Source organism: Rhamphochromis sp. 'chilingali', assembly GCF_963969265.1.
Source record: "Rhamphochromis sp. 'chilingali' genome assembly, chromosome: 18".
In the NCBI taxonomy this organism is placed as follows: Eukaryota; Metazoa; Chordata; class Actinopteri; order Cichliformes; family Cichlidae; genus Rhamphochromis; species Rhamphochromis sp. 'chilingali'.
The window spans coordinates 30,031,775-30,055,426 of NC_137945.1; the positions used below are offsets into that span (position 1 = coordinate 30,031,775).

Genomic DNA, 23,652 nt, shown 5'->3' on the forward strand with positions numbered 1-23,652 from the left:
GGATGGTATTGGCTAGCACCACAGGCCCTGGTGTAATGCGGATGTCCTCAGCCAACACGACTGGCCCTGGTGAAATGTGCATGATATTGGTCAGCACCACAGGCCCTTGTGTATTGTGGATGGCATCAACGAACAGCAGAGGCCCTGGTGACATGTGGATGGTATTGGCCAGCACAACAGGCCCTGGTGTAATGTGTATGGCCTCATCTAAAAGCACACTCCCTGGTGTGGTGAAGATGGCCTCTGTCATGAGGCTGAACTGAGGGTGACACTGGAGACTGAACTGAGGGTGACTCTGTAGACTGAGCTGAGAGTGGCTGCGGGGTAGCTAACCGAGCTGAGAGTGGCTGCGGGGTAGCTAACCGAGCTGAGAGTGGCTGCGGGGTGGCTAACCGAGCTGAGAGTGGCTGCGGGGCGGCTAACCGAGCTGAGAGTGGCTGCGAGGCGGCTAACCGAGCTGAGGGAGGCTGCGGGGCGGCTAACCGAGCTGAGGGAGGCTGCGGGGCAGGTGACACTGGGAGCTGAGCTACTGGAGACACAGGTGACACTGGTGTACTGGGGTGAAGGCAGCGAGGATGCAGTTTCTCTCTTAAGGGAGGATCGAATGATTTAGTGATAAATCTTGATGTGAAAGGATGCTGATGCTGAGAATACCAGGCAGTGAGGGCTTCCAGGAGGGTAGCTGACCCTTCCTTGCCTGGACCGCCCATGCCAAACAGTTCGAAGCAAATCCTGGCCCTCAGAGCTGTTAGCTGTTTTAATCTGTTAATGTCCAAAAAAACCAGCTGTGCAGAGGGTGGAAGACAAAAAGTTGTCGAAAAAGACCACCTGAATGAGTCTCTTGGGGGTGTCCTCAGCGTGGATTACGCCCCGGCAGTAATTCCACAACTGCGCGAGATACTGAGACTGTGAGTCCGCAGGATCCATTTGATGGTTGCGTCGTTCTGTCATGGTTGGCTGTGTGGCAGGCGGGCAAGCAGGAGTGGTGGATCCAAAATGCAGGACTCAGACACAGAAATTCAACTTAAAGCGCAGCTTTATTGCTGGAAACCCTCTTACTAACTAAAGGCATCAAAAGACAAACAAAAAAGCTGGTGGACTAAAACACTGAAGCAGAAAACACTGAACTGGAAACAAAACACTGAACTGGAACTGGAAACAAAACACTGGCAACACAGAGGCAAAACACACACAGCTTGTTGAGGGTACGACGCAACACTGACTCAGAGAAACACAGGGTCTAAATACACTGGGAAGTAACGAGGAGAATGAGACACAGAAGGAGAGCACAGCTGGGGGAAATTAGAACTGACGAGACAAGCAAAGCAGGACACATTCACATAAGTCACGGACCTTCAAAGTAAAACAGGAAGGATCACACAGAGACGCGAACTTGACACCGTGGAGACAGCAACTAAGAAACATAGAGACATAAACCATAAGGCAGAGGACTCTAAGAACCGATAGACACGGAGGGGAACTCAAACATGCAGACACAGACTTACAGAACAGAGGGGACACAGAGAAACGAGAAGGGCAAGGGATCGAAACTAGAAACTAGTGATGGGCAGATGAAGCCCCATGAAGCACTGAAGCTTTTCATCCAATTGGTTCACCCCAACGCGAAGCTTCATGAAGCTTCATTTGCTCTAGCAGGACACCTACTGGACGTAAAAATAATAGCTGGCATGAATTTGAAGAGTGTGGCATTTTGCACACAGCCTGTAAATGTCAACAACAAAAGGAGTGTGTAAAACATGTATATTGTAGTGATGGCAGTATACTGTGTATATTTATAGTGGCAGTATGGGAAATGATTATTTGGAAATGCTTGAAATGGAAATGATCATTTACTGTGAGGTGAGGTGTGGTTGGGGTGTGGACAGTAGTTGTGCTTTTGTAACGTTGAGGTATGGACAGCTACACACTGAGGCTTTGAGCCTCAATCCTGCCTGTTCACATTTTATTCTGTAAAAACTAAATTTTCACTGCTTTTATGACCTTTTTAGTGGGGAGAACATAGCTAGGATTTAATGATTTAACAAATCTTTTGAATCCTTTGTCCTCCACAATGCTAAATAGCTGGGAGTCCTCAATCACCATGCTGACCAGGTCTTCATCTATTTGAGATTGTTCTCCTGAGGAAAGACAATAAAGATAAAGCACAAATATAAATATCACACACGTAACTTATAACAGTTGTATAATACTGTTATATCATTTAGTAACATTACTGCATCCTATATTATCATTGCATTTGATGGCTCACCTGGTCTTGCTCCACAATCGGTGTCCCCCTTATTCTCATGCAAAGCTCTGTAGTGCCTAAGCATGGATGAGGTGTTGTTGTTGTCATATCCCAGCTCCCTGGCACATAGCAAACACTTCACCTTGTACAAAAGTCAAGACAGCTCAACATAAATTGTATTGCACCATCAGTATCATGAAAATACATCTTCTGTAGAAATTTACATACCTTGTTGGGAGGAATAAGATCAAAATGTTCCCACACAGGGGAGGACATCCTCCTCTTCTTAGCTGGCTCCATTCTCTCCTGACTTTCCTCACTCTCATAAACCTCCAAACGGTCTCCAAACTCTCACTAACCGCAACTCTCCATCAAACACCCACATTTTTGAATGAAGTCTGAGGGGTTTATATCGCTGTCATATCTCGCGGCAAAGTTCGAACCACTTCATGAACCAGTCACGTGGTACAGCCGGGCAGCGAGGCTTCGGACGTCATCATTTTCAGCTCCTCCCATAAATGAAGCAAGCCTCGATACGCGCTTCGCGGAAACGCCCCCTCCATTACTCGACACACGCTCCGAAGCCTCGATACAGAACGTCCCATCACTACTAGAAACTATAGAATAACTCACACCAAGTACAATAATACAAAAATCACAAAGAACTAAAACGCTGGGTCAGGAGACCCAGGACCCTGACAGCCTCACAGGAAGCACTGTCCCTGGTGTAATGTGTATGGCCTTGTGATGTAGCATAACTTAAGCAGCAAGGAAGGTTATAAGTAAATAGCATTAGCAGACAATTGAAGTTCTTTTTAAGCATACTTTATTGCTAGCATCTCCCTTTTACCATAAAACAATCAATCAGGCATGCAAAAATCCCACTGGCTTTATACAAGACTTTGCCCACACCTGACCTCGTTAGTCCCTACCATTGAACAAAATAGGTCAAACCAAATAATACAATTCTAAACAAAGAACAGGAATAAAGTCATGCATGAAACTGACAAACTCATTTACTCAACTAAATAGTTTGTAAAGTAAAACACTGCATACAATATAACTCAAAAGGCTACTTTAAAGAAAACAAACAATACTATACAAAATGAAAAACCCTCCATTTGGTTACACCCAGTGATCCAATCATTGACCTCATGACCCTATATAAACAGGAAGTAGTGGGCGGCCCTTCCCATACACCTGTCTCACATATAGGACCTGCAAGCACAACATGGACACCATGGTAAGTATAACCAAAGCAACATAAAGAAACATAATTTGCTAGACATGTGCCTGTAAACAGAAGAGAATTCAGATGATCTGATGGTTAGTAGTGTTTGCTTTAAAACACATGCATGGATGTAAAGAATGTAACTACTGCTACCACAAACAAAACCCGGGATATTGTGTGTTAAGAGAAGTTACACCAGCAATGTCTAAATTAAAGCATTATGGCTGACTGTAAAATAACAGAACACAGAATAACAATATACGCAAGTGACAAATGGCAAATGAATTCTGTCCTAGCCACTTTGTCACAGGCCTCAGCTAAAAACAGTGGCCCTGGTGAAATGTGGATGGTATTGGCCAGCACCACAGGCCCTGGTGTGGTGATGATGGAATCACAGGAAGCACTGTCCCTGGTGTAATGTGGATGGCCCCAGCCAACAACACTGGCCCTGGTGAAATGTGGATGGTATTGGTCAGCACCACACACCCTGGTGTAATGTGAATAGCCTTAGCCAACACCACTGGCCCTGGTGAATTGTGCATGATATTGGTCAGAACCACAGGCCCAGGTGTATTGTGGATGGCATCAGCAAGTAGCACAGGCCCTGGTGTGGTGATGATGGCCGCACAAGAAGAACTGTCCCTGGTGTAATGTGGATGTCCTCATCCAACAGTACAGGCCCTGGTGTTGTGAAGATGGCCTCACAGGAAGCACTGTGCCTGGTGTAAAGTCTGTGGCCTCAGCCAACAACAGTGGCCCTGGTGAAATGTGGATGGTATTGGCCAGCACCACAGGCCCTGGTGTGGTGATGAATGAATCAAAGGAAGCACTGGCAGTGGTGTAATGTGGATGGCCTCCGCCAACAACACTGGCCCTGGTGGAATGTGGATGGCCTCATCCAGCACCACAGGCCCCTGTGTTTTGTGGATGTCATCAGGCAGAAACACAAGCCCTGGTGAAATGTGGATGGTTTCGGACAACACCACAGGCCCGCGTGTAATGTGGATGGCCCCTGACAGTAACACAGGCAGTGGTGTGGTGAAGATGGCCTCACAGGAAGCACTGTCCCTGGTGTAATGTGGATGGTAGAAGCCAACAACAGTGGCCCTGGTGAAATATGGATGGTATTGCTCAGTACCACACACCCTGGTGTAATGTGGATGGCATCAACGAGCAACAGAGGCCCTGGTCGGGTGAAGATGGCCTCACAGGAAACACTGTCCGTGGTGTAATATGGATGGTAGAAGCCAACAACAGTTGCCCTGGTGAAATGTGGATGGTATTGGCCAGCACCAAAGGCCCTGGTGTAATGTGGATGGCATCAACGACTAGCACAGGCCCTGGTGTAATGTTGATGGCATCATCCAGCACCACAGGCCCTGGTGTGCTGATGATGGCCTTACAGGAAGCATTGTCCCTGATGTAAAGTGTATGGCCTCAGCGTAATGTGTAATGTGGATGGTATTGGCCAGCACCACAGGCCCGTTGATGCCATCCACATTAAACCAGGGCCTGTGGTGCAGGCCCAAACCATCCACATTTCACCAGGGCTTGTGTTGCTGGCTGATGCGATCCACAATAAACAAGGGCCTGTGCTACTGGCTGATGCCATCCCCATTACACCAGGGCCAGTGGTGTTGGCTCAGGCCATCCACATTACACCACTGCCAGTGCTTCCTGTGATGCCATCATCACCAAACCAGGGCCTGTGGTGCTTGCTGAGGCCATCCACATTACACCAGGGCTTGTGCTACTCGTTGATACCAACCACATTTCACCAGGGCTTGTTTTGCTGGCTGATGCGATCCACAATACACAAGAGCCTGTGCTTCTGGCTGAGGACATTCACATTACACCAGGGCCTGTGGTGCTGGCCAATACCATCCATATTTCACCAGGGCCACTGTTGTTGGCTTAGGCCGTACACTTTACACCAGGTACAGTTCTTCCTGTGTGGCAATCATCACCAAACCAGGGCCTGTGGTGCTGGCCAATATAATCCACATTTCACCAGGGCCACTGTTTTTGGCAAAGGCATACACATTACACAAGGGACAGTGCTTCCTGTGAGGCCATCTTCACCACACCAGGTCCTCTGCTGCTCGTTGATGCCATCCAGATTACACCTGGGCCTGTGGTGCTGACCGATATCATGCACATTTCACCAGGGTGTGTGGTGCTGACCAATCCCATCCATATTTCACCAGCGACAGAGTTGTTAGATGAGGCCATCCACATTACAACAGGGCCTGTGCTACTGGCTGAGGCCATCTACATTTCATCAGGGCCTGTGGTCATTGCTGAGGACATTCACATTACACCAGGGCCTGTGGTGCTAGCCAATACCATCCACATTACACTAGGGCCAATGTTGTTGGCTGAGGCCATCCAAATTACACCAGGGACAGTGCTTCCTGTGAGGCCATCATCACCACACCAGGGCCTGTGGTGCTGGCTGATACCATCCACATTACACAAGGGCCTATGCTGCTAGCCTTCCATATTACCCAAGGGCCTGTGTTGCTGGCTGATGCCATTCACATTACTCAAGGGCCTGTTCTACTGGCTGATGCCATCTACATTACAGCAGGGCCTGTGGTGCTGGCCAATACCATCGACATTTTACCAAGGCCAGTGTTGTTTGCTGAGGCCATCCACATTACACCAGGGACAGTGCTTCCTGTGAGGCCATCTTCACCACACGAGGGCCTGTGCTGGTGGCCTAAGCCATTCAAATTACACCAGGGCCTCTGGTGCTGGCCAACACCATCCACATTTCACCAGGGCCACTGTTGTTGGCTTAGGCCATCAACATTACACCAAAGACTGTGATGCCGGCTTCTACCATCCACATTACACCAGGGCCTGTGCTTCCTGTGAGGCCATCTTTACCCCACCAGGGCCTTTGATGCTCGTTGATGCCATCCACATTAGGGCCTGTGATGCTGGCCGATATCATGCACATTACACCAGGGCCAGTGGTGTAAGCTAAGGCCATCCACATTGCACCAGGGTGTGTGGTGCTTACCATACCATCCATATTTCACAAGGGCTAGTGTTGTTAGATTATGCCATCCACATTACACCAGGTCCTGTGCTGCTGGCTGAGGCCATCCACATTGCACCGGGGCCATGGGGTTGGATGAGGACATTAACATTACACCAGGGACTGTGTTGCTGGCTGAGGCCATTCACATTGCAGTAGGGCTTGTGCTGCTGACTGAGGCCACCGATATTTCACGAGGGCCTGTGTTGACGACTGATGCCATCCACAATACACCAGGGCCAGTAATTTCTGTGGGGCCATCTTCACTAGACCAGGTTCTGTGCTGTTTGCTGATGCCATCGAAAATACACCAGGGCCAGTGATTCCTGTGAGGCCATCTTCACCAGACCAGGGCCTGTGCTGCTAGCCATCCAAATTACCCAAAGGCCTGTGTTGCTGGCCGAAAACAACCACATTTCACCAGGGCCTGTGGTGTTGCTGGATGAAGCCATCCACATTACAACATGGCCTGTTGTGCTGGCCAATACTGTATATTGTAATATATCTATATCACTAAAGCACTTCTGGATGGATGCAAACTGCATTTCGTTGCCCTGTACCTGTGCATGTGCAATGACAATAAAGTTGAATTCTATTCTATTCTAATACCATCCACATTTCACGAGGGCCACTGTTGTTGGCTGAGGCCATACACTTTACATCACGGACAGTGCTTCCTGTGAGGCCATCTTCACCACACCAGGGCATGTACTTTTGGCTGAGGCCATCCACATTACACCAGGGCCTTTGGTGCTGGCCGATACCATCCACATTTCACCAGGCCCTTTGGTGCTGTCCTAAACCATCCACATTTCACCAGGGCTTGTGTTGCTGGCTGATGACATCCACAACACAGAAGGGCCTGTGATACTGGCTGATGCCATCCACATTACACCAGGGCCAGTGGTGTTGGCCGAGGCCATCCACATTACACAACGTCCTTTGGTGTTGGCCAATACCATCCACATTTCACCAGGACCAGTGTTGTTGGATGAGGCCATCCGCATTACACCAGGGACAGTGCTTCCTGTCAGGCCATCATCACCACACCAGGGCATGTGGTGCTGGATGATGCCATCAACATTACACGAGGGCCTGTGCTACTCGTTGATGCCATCCAGATTTCACCAGGGCCAGTGTTGTTGGCTGAGGCCATCCACATTACACAAGGGCCTGTGCTTCAGGGTGAGGACATTCACATTACACCAGGGCCTGTGGTGCTGGCTGATGTGATCCACAATACACAAGGGCCTGTGCTTCAGGCTGAGGACATTCATATTACACCAAGGCCTGTGGTGCTGGCCAATACCATCCATATTTCACCAGGACCACTGTTGTTGGCTTAGGCCATACACTTTACACCAGGGACACTGCTTCCTGTAAGGCGATCTTCACCACACCAGGGACTGTACTGTTGGATGAGGCCATCCACATTACACCAGGGCCTGTGCTACTCGATGATACCATCCACATTTCACCAGGGATTGTGTTGCCGGCTGATGCTTTCCAGAAAACACACGGGCCTTTACTACTGGCTGAGGATATTCACATTACACCAGGGCCTGTGGTGCTGGCCAATATAATCCACATTTCACCAGGGCCACTGTTCTTGGCTGAGGCCATACACATTACACAAGGGACAGTGCTTCCTGTGAGGCCATCTTCACCACACCAGGGCCTGTGCTTTTGGCTGAGGCGATCCACATTACATCACGGCCTGTGATGCCGGCTTCTACCATCCACATTACACCAGGGACAGTGATTGCTGTGTGGCCATCTTCACACCACCAGGGCCTCTGCTGCTTGTTAATGCCATCCACATTACACCTGGGCCTCTGGTGCTGACCGATGTCATGCACATTTCACCAGGGCCAGTGGTGTTGGCTAAGGCCATTCACATTACACCAGGGCCTGTGGTGCTGGCCAATACCATCCACATTACACCAGAGCCAGTGGTGTTGGCTGAGGACATTCACATTACACCAGGGCCTGTGGTGCTGGCTAATACCATCGACATTTCACCAGGGCCAGTGTTGTTGGATGAGGCCATCCAAATTACACCAGGGACAGTGCTTCCTGTGAGGCCATCATCACCACACCAGGGCCTGTGTTGCTGGCCAAAACCATCCACATTTCACAAGGGCCAGTGGTGTGGCTGGCTGATGCCATTCACAATACTCAAGGGCCTGTGCTACTGGCTGATGCCATCCACATTACACCATGGCATGTGCTTCCTGTGAGGCCATCTTCACCACACCAGGGCCTGTACTGTTGGATGAGGCCATCCTCATTACACCAGGTACAGTTCTTCCTGTGTGGCAATCATCACCAATCCAGGGCCTGTGGTGCTGGATGAGGCCATCCACATTTCACCAGGGACAGTGCTTCCTGTGAGGCCATCTTCACCACACGAGGGCCTGTGCTGGTGGCCTAAGCCATTCAAATTACACCAGGGCCTCTGGTGCTGGCCAACACCGTCCACATTTCACCAGGGCCACTGTTGTTGGCTTAGGCCATCAACATTACACCAGAGACTGTGATGCCGGCTTCTACCATCCACATTACACCAGGGCCTGTGCTTCCTGTGAGGCCATCTTTACCCCACCAGGGCCTTTGATGCTCGTTGATGCCATCCACATTAGGGCCTGTGATGCTGGCCGATATCATGCACATTACACCAGGGCCAGTGGTGTAAGCTAAGGCCATCCACATTACACCAGGTCCTGTGCTGCTGGCTGAGGCCATCCACATTGCACCGGGGCCATGGGGTTGGATGAGGACATTAACATTACACCGGGGACTGTGTTGCTGGCTGAGGCCATTCACATTGCAGTAGGGCCTGTGCTGCTGACTGAGGCCACCTATATTTCACGAGGGCCTGTGTTGACGACTGATGCCATCCACAATACACCAGGGCCAGTAATTTCTGTGAGGCCATCTTCACTAGACCAGGGTCTGTGCTGTTTGCTGATGCCATCGAAAATACACCAGGGCCAGTGATTCCTGTGAGGCCATCTTCACCAGACCAGGGCCTGTGCTGCTAGCCATCCAAATTACCCAAGGGCCTGTGTTGCTGGCCGAAAACAACCACATTTCACCAGGGCCTGTGGTGTTGCTGGATGAGGCCATCCACATTAGAACATGGCCTGTTGTGCTGGCCAATACCATCCACATTTCACCAGGGCCACTGTTGTTGGCTGAGGCCATACACTTTACATCACGGACAGTGCTTCCTGTGAGGCCATCTTCACCACACCAGGGCCTGTACTTTTGGCTGAGGCCATCCACATTACACCAGGGCCTTTGGTGCTGGCCAATACCATCCACATTTCACGAGGCCCTTTGGTGCTGTCCTAAACCATCCACATTTCACCAGGGCTTGTGTTGCTGGCTGATGACATCCACAACACAGAAGGGCCTGTGATACTGGCTGATGCCATCCACATTACACCAGGGCCAGTGATGTTGGCTGTGGCCATCCACATTACACAACGTCCTTTGGTGCTGGCCAATACCAACCACATTTCACCAGGGCCAGTGTTGTTGGATGAGGCCATCCGCATTACACCAGGGACAATGCTTCCTGTCAGGCCATCATCACCACACCAGGGCATGTGGTGCTGGATGATGCCATCAACATTACACGAGGGCCTGTGCTACTCGTTGATGCCATCCAGATTTCACCAGGGCCAGTGTTGTTGGCTGAGGCCATCCACATTACACCAATGCCAGTGCTTCCTGTGATGCCATCATTACCAAACCAGGGCCTGTGGTGCTGGCTGAGGCCATCCACATTACACCAGGGCCTGTGCTACTCGTTGATACCAACCACAATTCACCAGGGCTTGTGTTGCTGGCTGAGCGATCCACAATACACAAGGGCCTGTGCTTCAGGCTGAGGACATTCACATTACACCAGGGCCTGTGGTGCTGGCCAATACCATCCACATTACACCAGGGCTTGTGTTGCTGGCTGAGCGATCCACAATACACAAGGGCCTGTGCTTCAGGCTGACGACATTCATATTACACCAGGGCCTGTGGTGCTGGCCAATACCATCCATATTTCACCAGGGCCACTGTTGTTGGCTTAGGACATACAATTTACACCAGGGACACTGCTTCCTGTAAGGCGATCTTCACCACACCAGGGACTGTACTGTTGGATGAGGCCATCCACATTACACCAGGGCCTGTGCTACTCGATGATACCATCCACATTTCACCAGGGCCAGTGGTGTTGGCTAAGGCCATCCACATTACACCAGGGCCTGTGGTGCTGGCCAATACCATCCACATTACACCAGAGCCAGTGGTTTTGGCTGAGGACATTCACATTACACCAGGGCCTGCGGTGCTGGCTAATACCATCCACATTTCACCAGGGCCAGTGTTGTTGGATGAGGCCATCCAAATTACACCAGGGACAGTGCTTCCTGTGAGGCCATCATCACCACACCAGGGCCTGTGGTGCTGGGTGATACATCCTCATTTCACAAGGGCCAATGGTGTGTCTGGCTGATGCCATTCACAATACTCAAGGGCCTGTGTTGCTGGCCGAAACATCCACATTTCACAAGGGCCAGTGGTGTGTCTGGCTGATGCCATTCACAATACTCAAGGGCCTGCGCTACTGGCTGATGCCATCCACATTACACCATGGCCTGTGCTTCCTGTGAGGCCATCTTCACCACACCAGGGCGGGTGGTGTAATGTTGGATGAGGCCATCCTCATTACACCAGGTACAGTTCTTCCTGTGTGGCAATCATCACCAATCCAGGGCCTGTGGTGCTGGATGAGGCCATCCACATTTCACCAGGGATTGTGTTGCTGGCTGATGCGTTCCACAAAACACAAGGGCCTTTACTACTGGCTGAGGATATTCACATTACACCAGGGCCTGTGGTAGTGGCCAATATAATCCACATTTCACCAGGGCCACTGTTGTTGGCTGAGGCCATACACATTACACAAGGGACAGTGCTTCCTATGAGGCCATCTTCACCACACCAAGTCCTCTGCTGGTCGTTGATGCCATCCAGATTATGTTACCGGCACCAGACCTAGGGGAATCTGGACCGGCAGCAAGCGGCACACAGGCTAGAGAGCACTGCGTAGCCAAATATGAGCAAACTGTGGATTAATAGAGAGGACACCGAAGTTAGCGTCTTGCTCAGGCCGGAGCTCATTTATTTCCTACATATACACAGTACAAATCACACTAGACCATGCATTTTTCCCATAAAATAACAGAGTTCATAAACAAAAATGAAGTTACAAAAAGCATTCTCTCAAAAGCAAAATAAATACAAACTAATTCAAAATGACTTTACATACTCACAACTTAAACAAAACACTCACGGTTAAAGCATAACAACATACCAAAATAACCCATCTCACATTCACACAACCTTTACCCACATTCGCGCCATATACGCTATTACTTTTGAACATGGCGTCCCTTGAACGCAACATAACATGGCGGCAGACGACTGCAACGTTGTTTCACCAACAAAAAGCTTTCCTCTTAATACATGTACTCAGTACTGCTTGGCTAACACTAAAACAAACACTACAACACATTTTCGGAAGTCGCAGGTTGCCACTGTCATAGCATATACTTATAGTGCTACGTAGCATTATAGCATTATGCCGATGATACACTAATACTCATTACAACAAAATACCACAAAACAACATCATCACTCTCATCTCAAAATATAGCCGAACAGTTGTTACTCAACTTACATGACATTTAGAACCAGTTCGGTAACATAAAAGTTTGTTTGTCAGTACCTGTGGATTAATAGAGAGGACACCGAAGTTAGCGTCTTGCTCAGGCTGGAGCTCATTTATTTCTGAGCTGCGCATGCGCAGAGCCTATAGCTAGAGTCTCTCTGGTAGTTCCACAGCAGTGCAAGAGCACCATCTACTGGCATAATGAAATATAACCAATATAACAACACATAACAATGTCAAAATAAGTCACAATAATAAACAAAAAATAAGGGGGTAATTGGTTTTCTTAAAAAAATAAACATGTAGCTTTTTTCAACCTGCTACAATTACACCTGGGCCTGTGGTGCTGACCGATATCATGCACATTTCACCAGGGTGTGTGGTGCTGACCAATATCATCCATATTTCACCAGCGACAGAGTTGTTAGTTGAGGCCATCCACATTACAACAGGGCCTGTGCTACTGGCTGAGGACATTTACATTTCACCAGGGCCTGTGGTCATGGCTGTGGCCATCTACATTTCATCAGGGCACGTGGTCATGGCTGAGGACATTCACATTACACCAGGGCCTTTGGTGCTGGCCAATACCATCCACATTTCACCAGGGCTAATGGTGTTGGCTGAGGACATTCACATTCCACCAGGGCCTGTGGTGCTGGCTAATACCATCCACATTTCACCAGGGCCAGTGTTGTTGAATGAGGCCATCCAAATTACACCAGGGACAGTGCTTCCTGTGAGGCTATCATCACCACACCAGGGCCTTTGGTGCTGGCTGATATCATCCACATTGCACAAGGGCCAGTGCTGCTAGCCTTCCACATTACCCAAGGGCCTGTATTTCTGGCCGAAACAATCCACATTTCACATGGGCCCGTGGTATTGCTGGCTGATGCCTTTCAAAATACTCAAGGGCCTGTGCTGCTGGCTGATGCCATCTACATTAAACCAGGGCCTGTGGTGCTGGCCAATACCACCGACATTTCACCAGGGCCAGTGTTGTTTGCTGATGCCATCCACATTACACCAGTGACAGTGCTTCCTGTGAGGCCATCTTCACCACACCAGTGACTGTGCTGTTGGCTGAAACCATCCACATTACATCAGGGCCATTGGTCCTTGCCGATGTCATCCACATTTCACCAGGGCCAGTGGTGTTGACTAAGGTCATCCACATTACACCAAGGTCTGTGGTGCTGGCCAATACCATCCACATTTCACCAGGGCCAGTGTTGGTAGATTAGGCCATCCACATTACAACAGGGCCTGTGCTACTGGCTGAGTCCATCCACATTATACCACGGCATGTGATCCCTGTGAGGCTATCGTCACCACACCAGGCCCTGTATTGCTGGCTTAGACCATCCACATTGCACAAGGGCTAGTGCTCCCTCTGAGGCCAACTTCACGACAGCAGGGCCTGCGCTGCTGTCTGAGGTCATCTACATTTCACCAGAGCCTGTGTTGCTGGCTGATGTGATCCACATTACACAAGGGCCTGTGCTACTCGTTGATGCCATCCACATGAAACCAGGGCCTGTGGTGCTGGCCGAAACCATCCACATTTCACCAGGATGTGTGTTGCTGGCTGATGCGATCCACAATACACAAGGGCCTGTGCTACTGGCTGATGCCATCCCCATTACACCAGGGCCAGTGGTGTTGGCTGAGGACATTCACATTACGCCAGGGCCTGTGGTGTTGGCCAATACCATCCACATTTATAGAGGGCCAGTGTTGTTGACTGCGGAAATACACATTACACCAGGGACAGCGCTTCCTGTGAGGCCATCTTCACCTCAACAGGGCCTGTGCTACTGGCTGAGGTAGACTACATTTCACCAGAGCGCATGTTGCCGGCTGAGGCCATCTACATTTCACCAGGGCCTGGCTGCTGTCTGAGGCCATCCACATTACACCATGGCCTGTGCTTCCTGTGAGGCCATCTTCACCACACCAGGGCCTGTACTGTTGGATGAGGCCATCCACATTACACCAGGTACAGTTCTTCCTGTGTGGCAATCATCACCAAACCAGGGCCTGTGGTGCTGGATGAGGCCATCCACATTTCACCAGGGATTGTGTTGCTGACTGATGCGTTCCACAAAACACAAGGGCCTTTACTACTGGCTGAGGATATTCACATTACACCAGGGCCTGTGGTGCTGGCCAATACCATCCACATTTCACCATGGCCACTGTTGTTGGCTGAGGCCATACACATTACACAAGGGACAGTGCTTCCTGTGAGGCCATCGTCACCACACCAGGGACTGTGCTGTTGGCTGAAACCATCCACATTACACCTGGGGCTGTGGTGCTGACCGATATCATGCACATTTCACCAGAGTGTGTGGTGCGTACCAATACCATCCATATTTCACCTGCGACAGAGTTGTTAGATGAGGCCATCCACATTACAACAGGGCCTGTGCCACTGGCTGAGGACATTTACATTTCCCCAGGGCCTGTGGTCATGGCTGTGGCCAATTACATTTCATCAGGGCCTGTGCCACTGGCTGAGGACATTCACATTACACAAGGGCCTGTGGTGCTGGCCAATACCATCCACATTTCGCCAGGGCCAGTGTTGTTGGATGAGGCCATTCACATTACACCAGGGCCTGTGGTGCTGGCCAATGCCATCCACTTTACACCTGGGCCAGTGTTGGTAGATGAGGCCATCCACATTACAACAGGGCCTGTGGTGCTAGCCAATAGCATCCATATTACACCAGGGACAATGGTGTTGGCTGAGGACATTCACATTACACCAGGGCCTGCGGTGCTGGCCAATACCATCCACATTTCACCAGGGCCAGTGTTGTTGGATGAGGCCATTCACATTACACCAGGGCCTGTGGTGCTGGCCAATGCCATCCACTTTACACCAGGGCCAGTGGTGTTTGCTGAGGACATTCACATTACACCAGGGCCTGTGGTGCTGGCTAATACCATCCACATTTCACCAGGGCCAGTGTTGTTGGATGAGGCCATCCAAATTACACCAGGGACAGTGCTTCCTGTGAGGCTATCATCACCACACCAGGGCCTTTGGTGCTGGCTGATACCATCCATATTACACAAGGGCCAGTGCTGCTAGCCTTCCACATTACCCAAGGGCCTGTATTGCTGGCCGAAACCATCCACATTTCACAAGGGCCAGTGGTGTTGCTTGCTGATGCCATTCACAATACTCAAGGGCCTGTGCTGCTGGCTGATGCCATCTACATTAAACCAGGGCCTGTGGTGCTGGCCAATACCACCGACATTTCACCAGGGCCAGTGTTGTTTGCTGAGGCCATCCACATTTCACCAGGGACAGTGCTTCCTGTGAGGCCATCTTCACCACACCAGGGCCTGTGCTGTTGGCTGAAACCATCCACATTACATCAGGGCCATTGGTCCTTGCTGATGTCATCCACATTTCACCAGGGCCAGTGGTGTTGGCTAAGGCCATCCACATTACACCAAGGTCTGTGGTGCTGGCCATTACCATCCACATTTCACCTGGGCCAGTGTTGGTAGATGAGGCCATCCACATTACAACAGGGCCTGTGCTACTGGCTGAGGCCATCCACATTATACCACGGCATGTGCTCCTTGTGAGGCTATCGTCAACACACCAGGGCCTGTATTGCTGGCTTAGGCCATCCACATTGCACCAGGGCTAGTGCTCCCTCTGAGGCCAACTTCACGACAGCAGGGCCTGCGCTACTGTCTGAGGTCATCTACATTTCACAAGAGCCTGTGTTGCTGGCTGATGTGATCCACATTGGAAGGGAGACTCGGCTTCGCACCCTTCATTCACCCGTAGCTAGCCAGGCCCCTGTAACTGGTGCAGCCGAAGATAGCGTAGACCCCGCTAGCTGTTCCCCGGCAGACCCCAAGCAGCTGGGGAAAGAGGGCGGCTGGGTGACGGTGACGAGGAAGCATAGTCCTAAACAGAAGCCCCAGGTACACCACCAACCCGTTCATGTGTCTAACTGTTTTTCCCCACTCGGCGACACGCCCGCCGGGGGTCAAACTCTGGTAATTGGTGATTCTGTTCTCAGACATGTGAAGCTAGAGACACTGGCAACCATAGTCAATTGTCTTCCAGGGGCCAGAGCAGGCGACATTTAAGGAAATGCAAAACTGCTGGCTAAGGATAAACGTAAATTCAGTAAAATCATAATTCACGTTGGCAGTAATGACACCCTGTTACGCCAATCGGAGGTCACTAAAAGCAATATTGAATCTGTGTGCAACTTTGCCAAAACAATGTCAGATTCTGTAGTTTTCTCTGGTCCCCTCCCCAATCAGACCAGGATTGACATGTTTAGCCGCATGTTCTCCTTAAATTGCTGGCTGTCTGAGTGGTGTCCCAGAAACGATGTGGAATTCATAGATAATTGGCAAACCTTCTGGAGGAAACCTGATCTTATTAGGAGAGACGGCATCCATCCCACTTTGGATAGAGCAGCTCTCATTTCTAGAAATATGGACAAATTTATTAAACCCCCTGTTAGGGAAAATGTTCTAAAACACTTCTTCAGTAAAGACTCAGAGAAGAGAAACACACAGAACTTCTTGCTAGCAAGGGCAGCCTCTACTCTAAGAGACTCCAGTGAGAGAACTGCCCCGGTCTTTATTTTATACTCCATTGAGCGTATGTGTGTGTGTGTGTGTGTGTGGGGTCAGAGTGTGGCCCCATAAACAACTTCCCTTAACCTGCTGGTCTGGAAAGTCCAACAGTTCATCTATATGTAAAGAAGCACTTAAACTAAAACAGACATAGCTACGTTAATCCTACCGTAAAGCAATAAGACAAGGTACGAGCTCTCATGCTCCCAGGACGTGGGGGTGCATTCCTGGGGTGCACACATCCTGTCACTACACAATTAATTATATGCTTCTAAGTATACATGGTTAAACATTTCCTAATACAAATAACTACAAACAGCATCCTACCATAAGCAAACTTATATCACTAAAAGATTATACTGACTACTAAATACAATTTTCCATTGACATTCCCTCCTGTTGTCAGAAAAAACTTTTAAAGTGAGATATCAGTTTGTAACATCTTGTCGTACATTTTCTGTCACATCGTCATTAATCACACAAAGTCTTCATGTTCCAACAGGCCAAAGTTATCATCATCATTTGTCACAGCTGTATATGCAGCAACAGTAGAAAATATTATGCGGTTAATCATGAGTCTTAAGCATGGCAATATACACGTTACAAAGACACAAAATAAAAGTAAAAATATCCCAACTCCGATGAGTAGTCTTTTTAGCACCTGTAACCAGGAGCCAGTGTATAGCCAAGAGAACCAGTCACGTGTATCACTTACATAGTCCTGATTTTGAGCCTGCTGGATCTGTCTCAAAACATTCAGGGCGTCAGTCATGTTTGATGAATGCACGTCGTCTGGTATGTAAGTGCAGCATGTGGTATTAAAAAGGACGCAAAGTCCCCCTTTCTCTGCTAATATCATGTCCAGAGCGACTTGGTGTTGCATCGCTGTAATCCGTAATGCATCAATTTCCTGGTTCTGTTGTTCGTTGATCTTACATGAAGCGTTCAGGAAAAGTCCAAACCGGTAATCCAGAGTTTCAATTCTCAGCATATTTTTTCCAGCTCCCACCCAGGGGAACAATGAATGGAGTACTTTCTGTCCGCCTCCCCATATCGGGTCATGTGCTTGAAGTTTAGGAATCACTAATCTTCTTTTCCGGCGTACTGTAGAAGTGGTGTTCACTGCAGTCATCCTGAAGGTGTGGTCTGACAGGAATATAGGAGCACATGTTCCTGTCCAGTCTGGGGGCAATATGAAATATGCCCGTTGTCCACATAGCCAGGCCATTCCTTGCACCCAGTATGTGCCGTTAGAGGGTCCACTCATGTTCACAGGTACGCCCTCTCCGTGGCCTGCAGTTTGGACACAGTTTGTGGTGTCTCCAAGGGGTCTGTTACCTTTCTCTTGCTGGTAACACATGGAGTGGTTCTTTCCTGGCACTTGGTCCAGGAACACTGGGAAATGGATAGAGATATTCCGATTTGTCACATTGAAGTCGATCCAAAAGAGTTGATCACATGTTCCATTACTAAGTCCAACAGCGTGTGAGATTTTATCATCGATGATGATTCGACTGTGTTGGAATCCAATGCCAGCAAAGCTGGCTGCACACTTTGCTTGAGTGTTGTTCATATATTTGCCATATAATGTGGGGTGTGTCGACGTGCTGGGCATATGAGAACAGACATAACAGTCTGTATTTGTCGATTCTGCCTTTGTTCTGTCGTGGATATAATGGTACCAGGCATTATTCATCCACGGATGAATGTGATCTTGCGTCATGTCCCTTAGGTGAGAGTTGTCGTGTGTCCATCTCTTCTGCCTGCCTCCTGGTTCAGCTGCTGTTGAGGTCAGCTGAAGTCCTGTAAGGGTGAGCATCGTAGTCAAGGTAACCAGGAGGGTCCACCTCCCCATGGTTGCACACAGATCCGTCACACCTCACACTTGGTTGCCCTAGAGTTGATCAGTTGATCAGAGGCTGGAGGTTGAAGTGCGAGCTTACCCTACGGGGGCTCAATCAGCACTCCCCCCTCACCACTGAAGCAACCAAGCGTGAGATTTCTCTACTGTGCTGTCTTGGGGGTGTCGGGGTTCCCTGGGACCTCAACCTTTTTGCAGTGGCTCTGATGTATCCAGGAGGGTCTCTCCGCTATTTTGCAGGCAGTTGGAGTGGTCAGAAGCACTTGAAATGGCCCCTCCCACCGTGGCGAGCTCCAATTTTTCCTTCGGAGTACTCGAACAAGGATCCAATCACCTGGCTTCAACCTGCAAGAAATAGGTGAAAGAGAGTCTTGCGGCAGTTTATTATTCAACACAACTTCTCTGTTTGTCAACAATTGAGTCATCCATTCTGCCAGAGTGGTTTCACGAATCGATTTATCTAGTGGCTCGCTAGTAACTGGTAGCGGAAAAGGTCTCCCATGTATAATCTCAAATGGGGACAGCTTGTTGCTTCCTTGTGTTATTCTCATCCACATCTTGACCAGGCCCAGACATTCTGGCCATGGTCTGCCAGTTTCTTCCATTATTTTCCTGAGCCTTTGTTTTATAGTGCCATTCGTTCTCTCCACTAATCCTGCACTCTGTGGATGATAGGCACAGTGATGTTTCAAACTGAAACCTAACACTTCAGACGCTTTGCTGATCACATCATTTACAAAATGGGTTCCATTATCTGATCTTATCAGAGTAGGAATGCCATATGTTGGAATGAAATGATTGCAGAGACACTTTGCAACTGAGATTGCGTCTGCTTTTTTCACTGGGTATATTTCCGGCCATTTTGAGAATACATCTATAATTACTAGAGCATTTTTTGAGCCCTGACACTCATTCAATTCAATAAAATCCATGTGAATTGTATGAAATGGATGAGGTGGTGTAGGAAAATGTCCTCTTTTTGGTCTTAAATTACCTTGGGTATTATGTTTTTGGCAAATCATACATGTTCTCACATACTCTTTTGCTGAAGTTTCAAAATTTATAGCATAAAATTGTTGGGTTATTATAAAGGTCATTCCTCCTGTCGAGATATGACTTAAACCATGACTCACTAGAGCGGCTGTCTTGTGTAACGATTTAGGAAGAATGGGTTTTCCTGCAATTTTCATTATACCATCAACATCTAGTACTGCGCCATACTTTAGCCATTGCTTTTGTTCCTTTGATGGTGCTGCTTTTTGTTCGTCCTGCAGTACAGATATCGGAATGCTATGATTTTCATGAGTGGCTAATAAAATTGTAGTTGTCATGGCTGCTGCTTTCGCAGCTTTATCAGCAAAATTGTTTCCCTTCGTAATTTCAGAGTCATCTTTCTGATGTGCTGCACATTTACAAATTGCTAAATGTCGCGGTAATTTGACTGTCTGTAACAGTCGCTTTAGCAAATCTGCGTGCTGAACTGGGTTTCCAGAGGAGGTAACCATTCCTCTGTTATCCCATATTTTTGCAAAGTGATGAACTGCTGCAAATACATACTGGCTGTCTGTGTGGATATTAATATCCTTACCTTCATGTATCTCACATGCTCTGAATACTGCAATTAGTTCTGCACTCTGAGCTGAATGCGTGTGTGGCAAAGCTCTTGCTTCTACTATAGTGTCTAATGTAGTTACTGCATATCCTACACAGTTACGCCCTAGTGCATTTTTTGATGCTGAACCATCAACAAAAATGTCAATGAAACTTTCTTGTGGTGTGCTATAAATGTCAGCACGTGGTTTAGTTTCCTCTTCTAATTTTTCCACGCAGCGATGTGTTTTTCCCTCTGTGGGTGTTGGCAACAATGTGCCAGGATTTAAAGGTCCACATCTCACTATGTTGATATGGGATTGTGAAAGCAATATGCCAACATAGGAGAGTTGTCTCACATGTGTTAAGAAAGGTAAATGTGCTTGTAGCAGTATAGAAGTTACTGCATGCGGTACTCTAATAGTCAGGGTGTGTCCCAAAACTATGTCGGCAGATTTTTGCACTGCCTCTGCAGCTGCTGCACACACTTGTACACAGGTTGGCATTCCCGAGGCCACTGAATCGAGTTTGCTTGAATAAAAAGCTAGTGGCCTTTGTTTTTCTCCAAATGATTGTGTCAATACTGCTTTCATGTATCCCTGTGTTCCGTCTACGTTTAAGTAGAATGTTTTGTCATAATCTGGTAATGCAAGCACAACGTTTGTTTGGAGCATGACTTTTAATTTATTAAATGCTCCTTCTGCCTCTGGTGTCCACTGTATTTTATCTTTTAAAACGAGATTTTTTCCATAAATTAGGTTTTGCAGTGGTTGTACCTGTGCCGCATATTCTGGAATCCACGCCCTGCAGTAATTGCATAACCCGAGAAAACTCATCATCTGTTGCTTAGTTTGTGGCTGTGGTGCATTTTGTATAGCTTCTTTTCTTTTGTTTAGGAGTTTCCTTCCTTCACCTGAAAGGGTGTGGCCTAAGTATGTTACTTCAGGTCTCCATAATTGGAGTTTATTCAGAGACACTTTGTGGCCTTGCTCTGCCAGGTGACGCAGCACAGCCATAGTGTTCTGTTTACACCCTTCCTCTGTGTGGCCAGTCACTAAAATATCATCTACATAAAGTAGAAACTGTCCTTCTGCTGGCAGAGGGCAGGACATCATTGATTTCTTTAAAGCGTCAGCATAGAGAGTAGGGCTGTTTTGAAATCCCTGAGGTAACCTAGTATAGGTATATCTCTGTCCCTCAAATGTGAAGCCAAACAGATGTCGCGCATCTGGATGTAAAGGTACTGAGAAAAAGGCGTTTGATAAATCTATCACTGAAAACCATTGTTCCTTTGGAGTGACTTGATTTAGTATAGTGTGAGGATTTGCTACTACTGGTGGTATCATTTCAGTAATTTCATTTATTGCTCGCAGATCATGTACCAAACGATATTTTCCGGTGTTAGCTTTCTTAACTGGGAAGATTGGAGTATTGCAGGTAGCAGAATTAGTTTTTATTAGAATTCCTGCTTTTTCCATATCTTTTATTACTGGCTTAATCCCTTCTATTGCTTCCTTAGATAAGGGATACTGTGATTTAATGGGCCTGTGGGATGAAATGGTCTGTACTTTTACCGAATCTGCGTTTTTTATTAATCCCACATCAGTTGGACCATCCGACCACAGTGTAGAAGGTAAACTTTTAAGTGCTGGCTCTTCCTCTAACGAGAGAATTTCTCATTTTTGCGTACTGTCGTACAAATGAGTGTTGGGTGTAGTTTTTACCACCCAGCCTAGTGTGTATCTCATGCACCCTGTTCTTTTACCCTGTGCCCAACCCTCTTCTTCCGTGGGCGTATATTTATCATTTTCTACTTTTTGCAGGATGTTACCTAATTGGTTCCATTGTGTACTTGTCGTTTTTGCAACTGACACATGGGGTTTTGTGATCCTATTCAGGTTTTTTATTTGATCTCGTTGGATCACGGAACATACTGCATTTCTGCTTTTTGTAACATATAAGTGTTGCAAAGTCAAATATGGGCTTTTTAGGCTGTGCACCTGTTTATCATACAGAGGGTCTGGGCCTGGGGTTTGTTTATAGCGCAGGGTGTTGTGATACTCAGTTGGCTTCATTTTTTCGGCACTTGCGGGGAGATGTTTTTCAGCTGCTTCTTTGAGCTGCATAAGCGGTGGCAAATCTAATGACCAATAGTAGTTTGGCTCTCCCTTTCCTTCCCTCTGATAGGGGTCTCCCTCTACTAACATTATTTCTGCCGTCATACCTGTTTCTGTGGGGATGACTCCTATCCCTAATTTTGTCATCGCGTCTCTTCCTAGTAAGTTCACTGGGCAGGTTGGGTCTATTATACATGGCATGTTACAGGAGCGTTGACTGGGTTTATGCAAAAATGTCAGTGGCATTGTTAGTGGCTGGGTTTTTACATGCCCTGACGCTGTTTTCACCATTACTACTTCTCTAGAAAAGGTTGTGCGCGGGGGCTCTGCTTTAAGCACTGTTTTACAAGCTCCTGTGTCACACAACACTTGCAACTTTTTGCCATTTACATAGATCGTAAGCGTTGGCTTCCCGTCCAGTAAACTTACTAGCTGATGAACATTATATACTTCAGTTTCATCCTGTTCTAAATTATTTTCCACATTTGTTAAAACTTTTGCTTCTTTTTCATCTATGTGGCTCTCCCTGTCAGCTACCTGGCTGTTTGCAGCCACAGTGATTGCAGCTAGTCATTCTGTGTCAAGTGTTCTTTGTGTCTTACAGTCACGTGCAAAGTGTCCCCTTTTCCCACACTCCCAGCATGTAATGTTAAAATCACTGTTTGGTGTTTGTCTAAACCTTCCTCTACCTCTTGCTTCTCCTCTATGCATTCCTCTCCCTCTCCTTTGACCTCTGAAAACTCCCCTGTAGCCCCCACTCCCACTAAAAGCCGTAAAGACGGTGTCAGTGTCTAGGGCAAAGACTGAGGCCTTCTCTTTGTTTTTCACTACTGTTTGTGCATGATTAGCATATTGAAGCGCCTCATCTACTGTGCCTGTATCTTGTGTTACCCAGTATTTTTCTACGTGAGACCTAATGCTTGGCAGTAATCCTTTAATAAAAGCACGTTTAAATTGTTGCTGGTATGGTGATTGCGGGTCATCAGCATAATTTAGACCTGAGTTCTGTCTGAAAACTGGTCTCAGCCTGTCCATGTATTCATGTGGGTTTTCCGTGTTACTTTGTTTAACTTGGTCTATTTTACCATAGTTGGCCTTTGGCGCTAATTGTTGACGGGCCCTATCAAACACAGGTATTAATGCTGCTTGGAGATCAGCATGACCTGGGGGAAACGCTCTACCATCTGGTA

The 23,652-nt window shown here is 48.0% G+C and overlaps 1 protein-coding gene across 1 annotated transcript; it reads right to left on the minus strand.

Moving 5' to 3' along the window:
• Positions 1-1,565: 1,565 nt before the first annotated feature.
• Positions 1,566-2,854, minus strand: LOC308386046 (uncharacterized protein). The gene is made up of 3 exons (XM_080865320.1): positions 2,477-2,854; positions 2,270-2,390; positions 1,566-2,138 (listed from the first exon to the last, which is right to left on the minus strand). The coding sequence occupies exons 1-3, from the start codon at positions 2,546-2,548 to the stop codon at positions 1,978-1,980; spliced, it is 354 nt and encodes a 117-aa protein (XP_080721446.1). The 5' UTR covers positions 2,549-2,854; the 3' UTR covers positions 1,566-1,977.
• Positions 2,855-23,652: the final 20,798 nt, after the last annotated feature.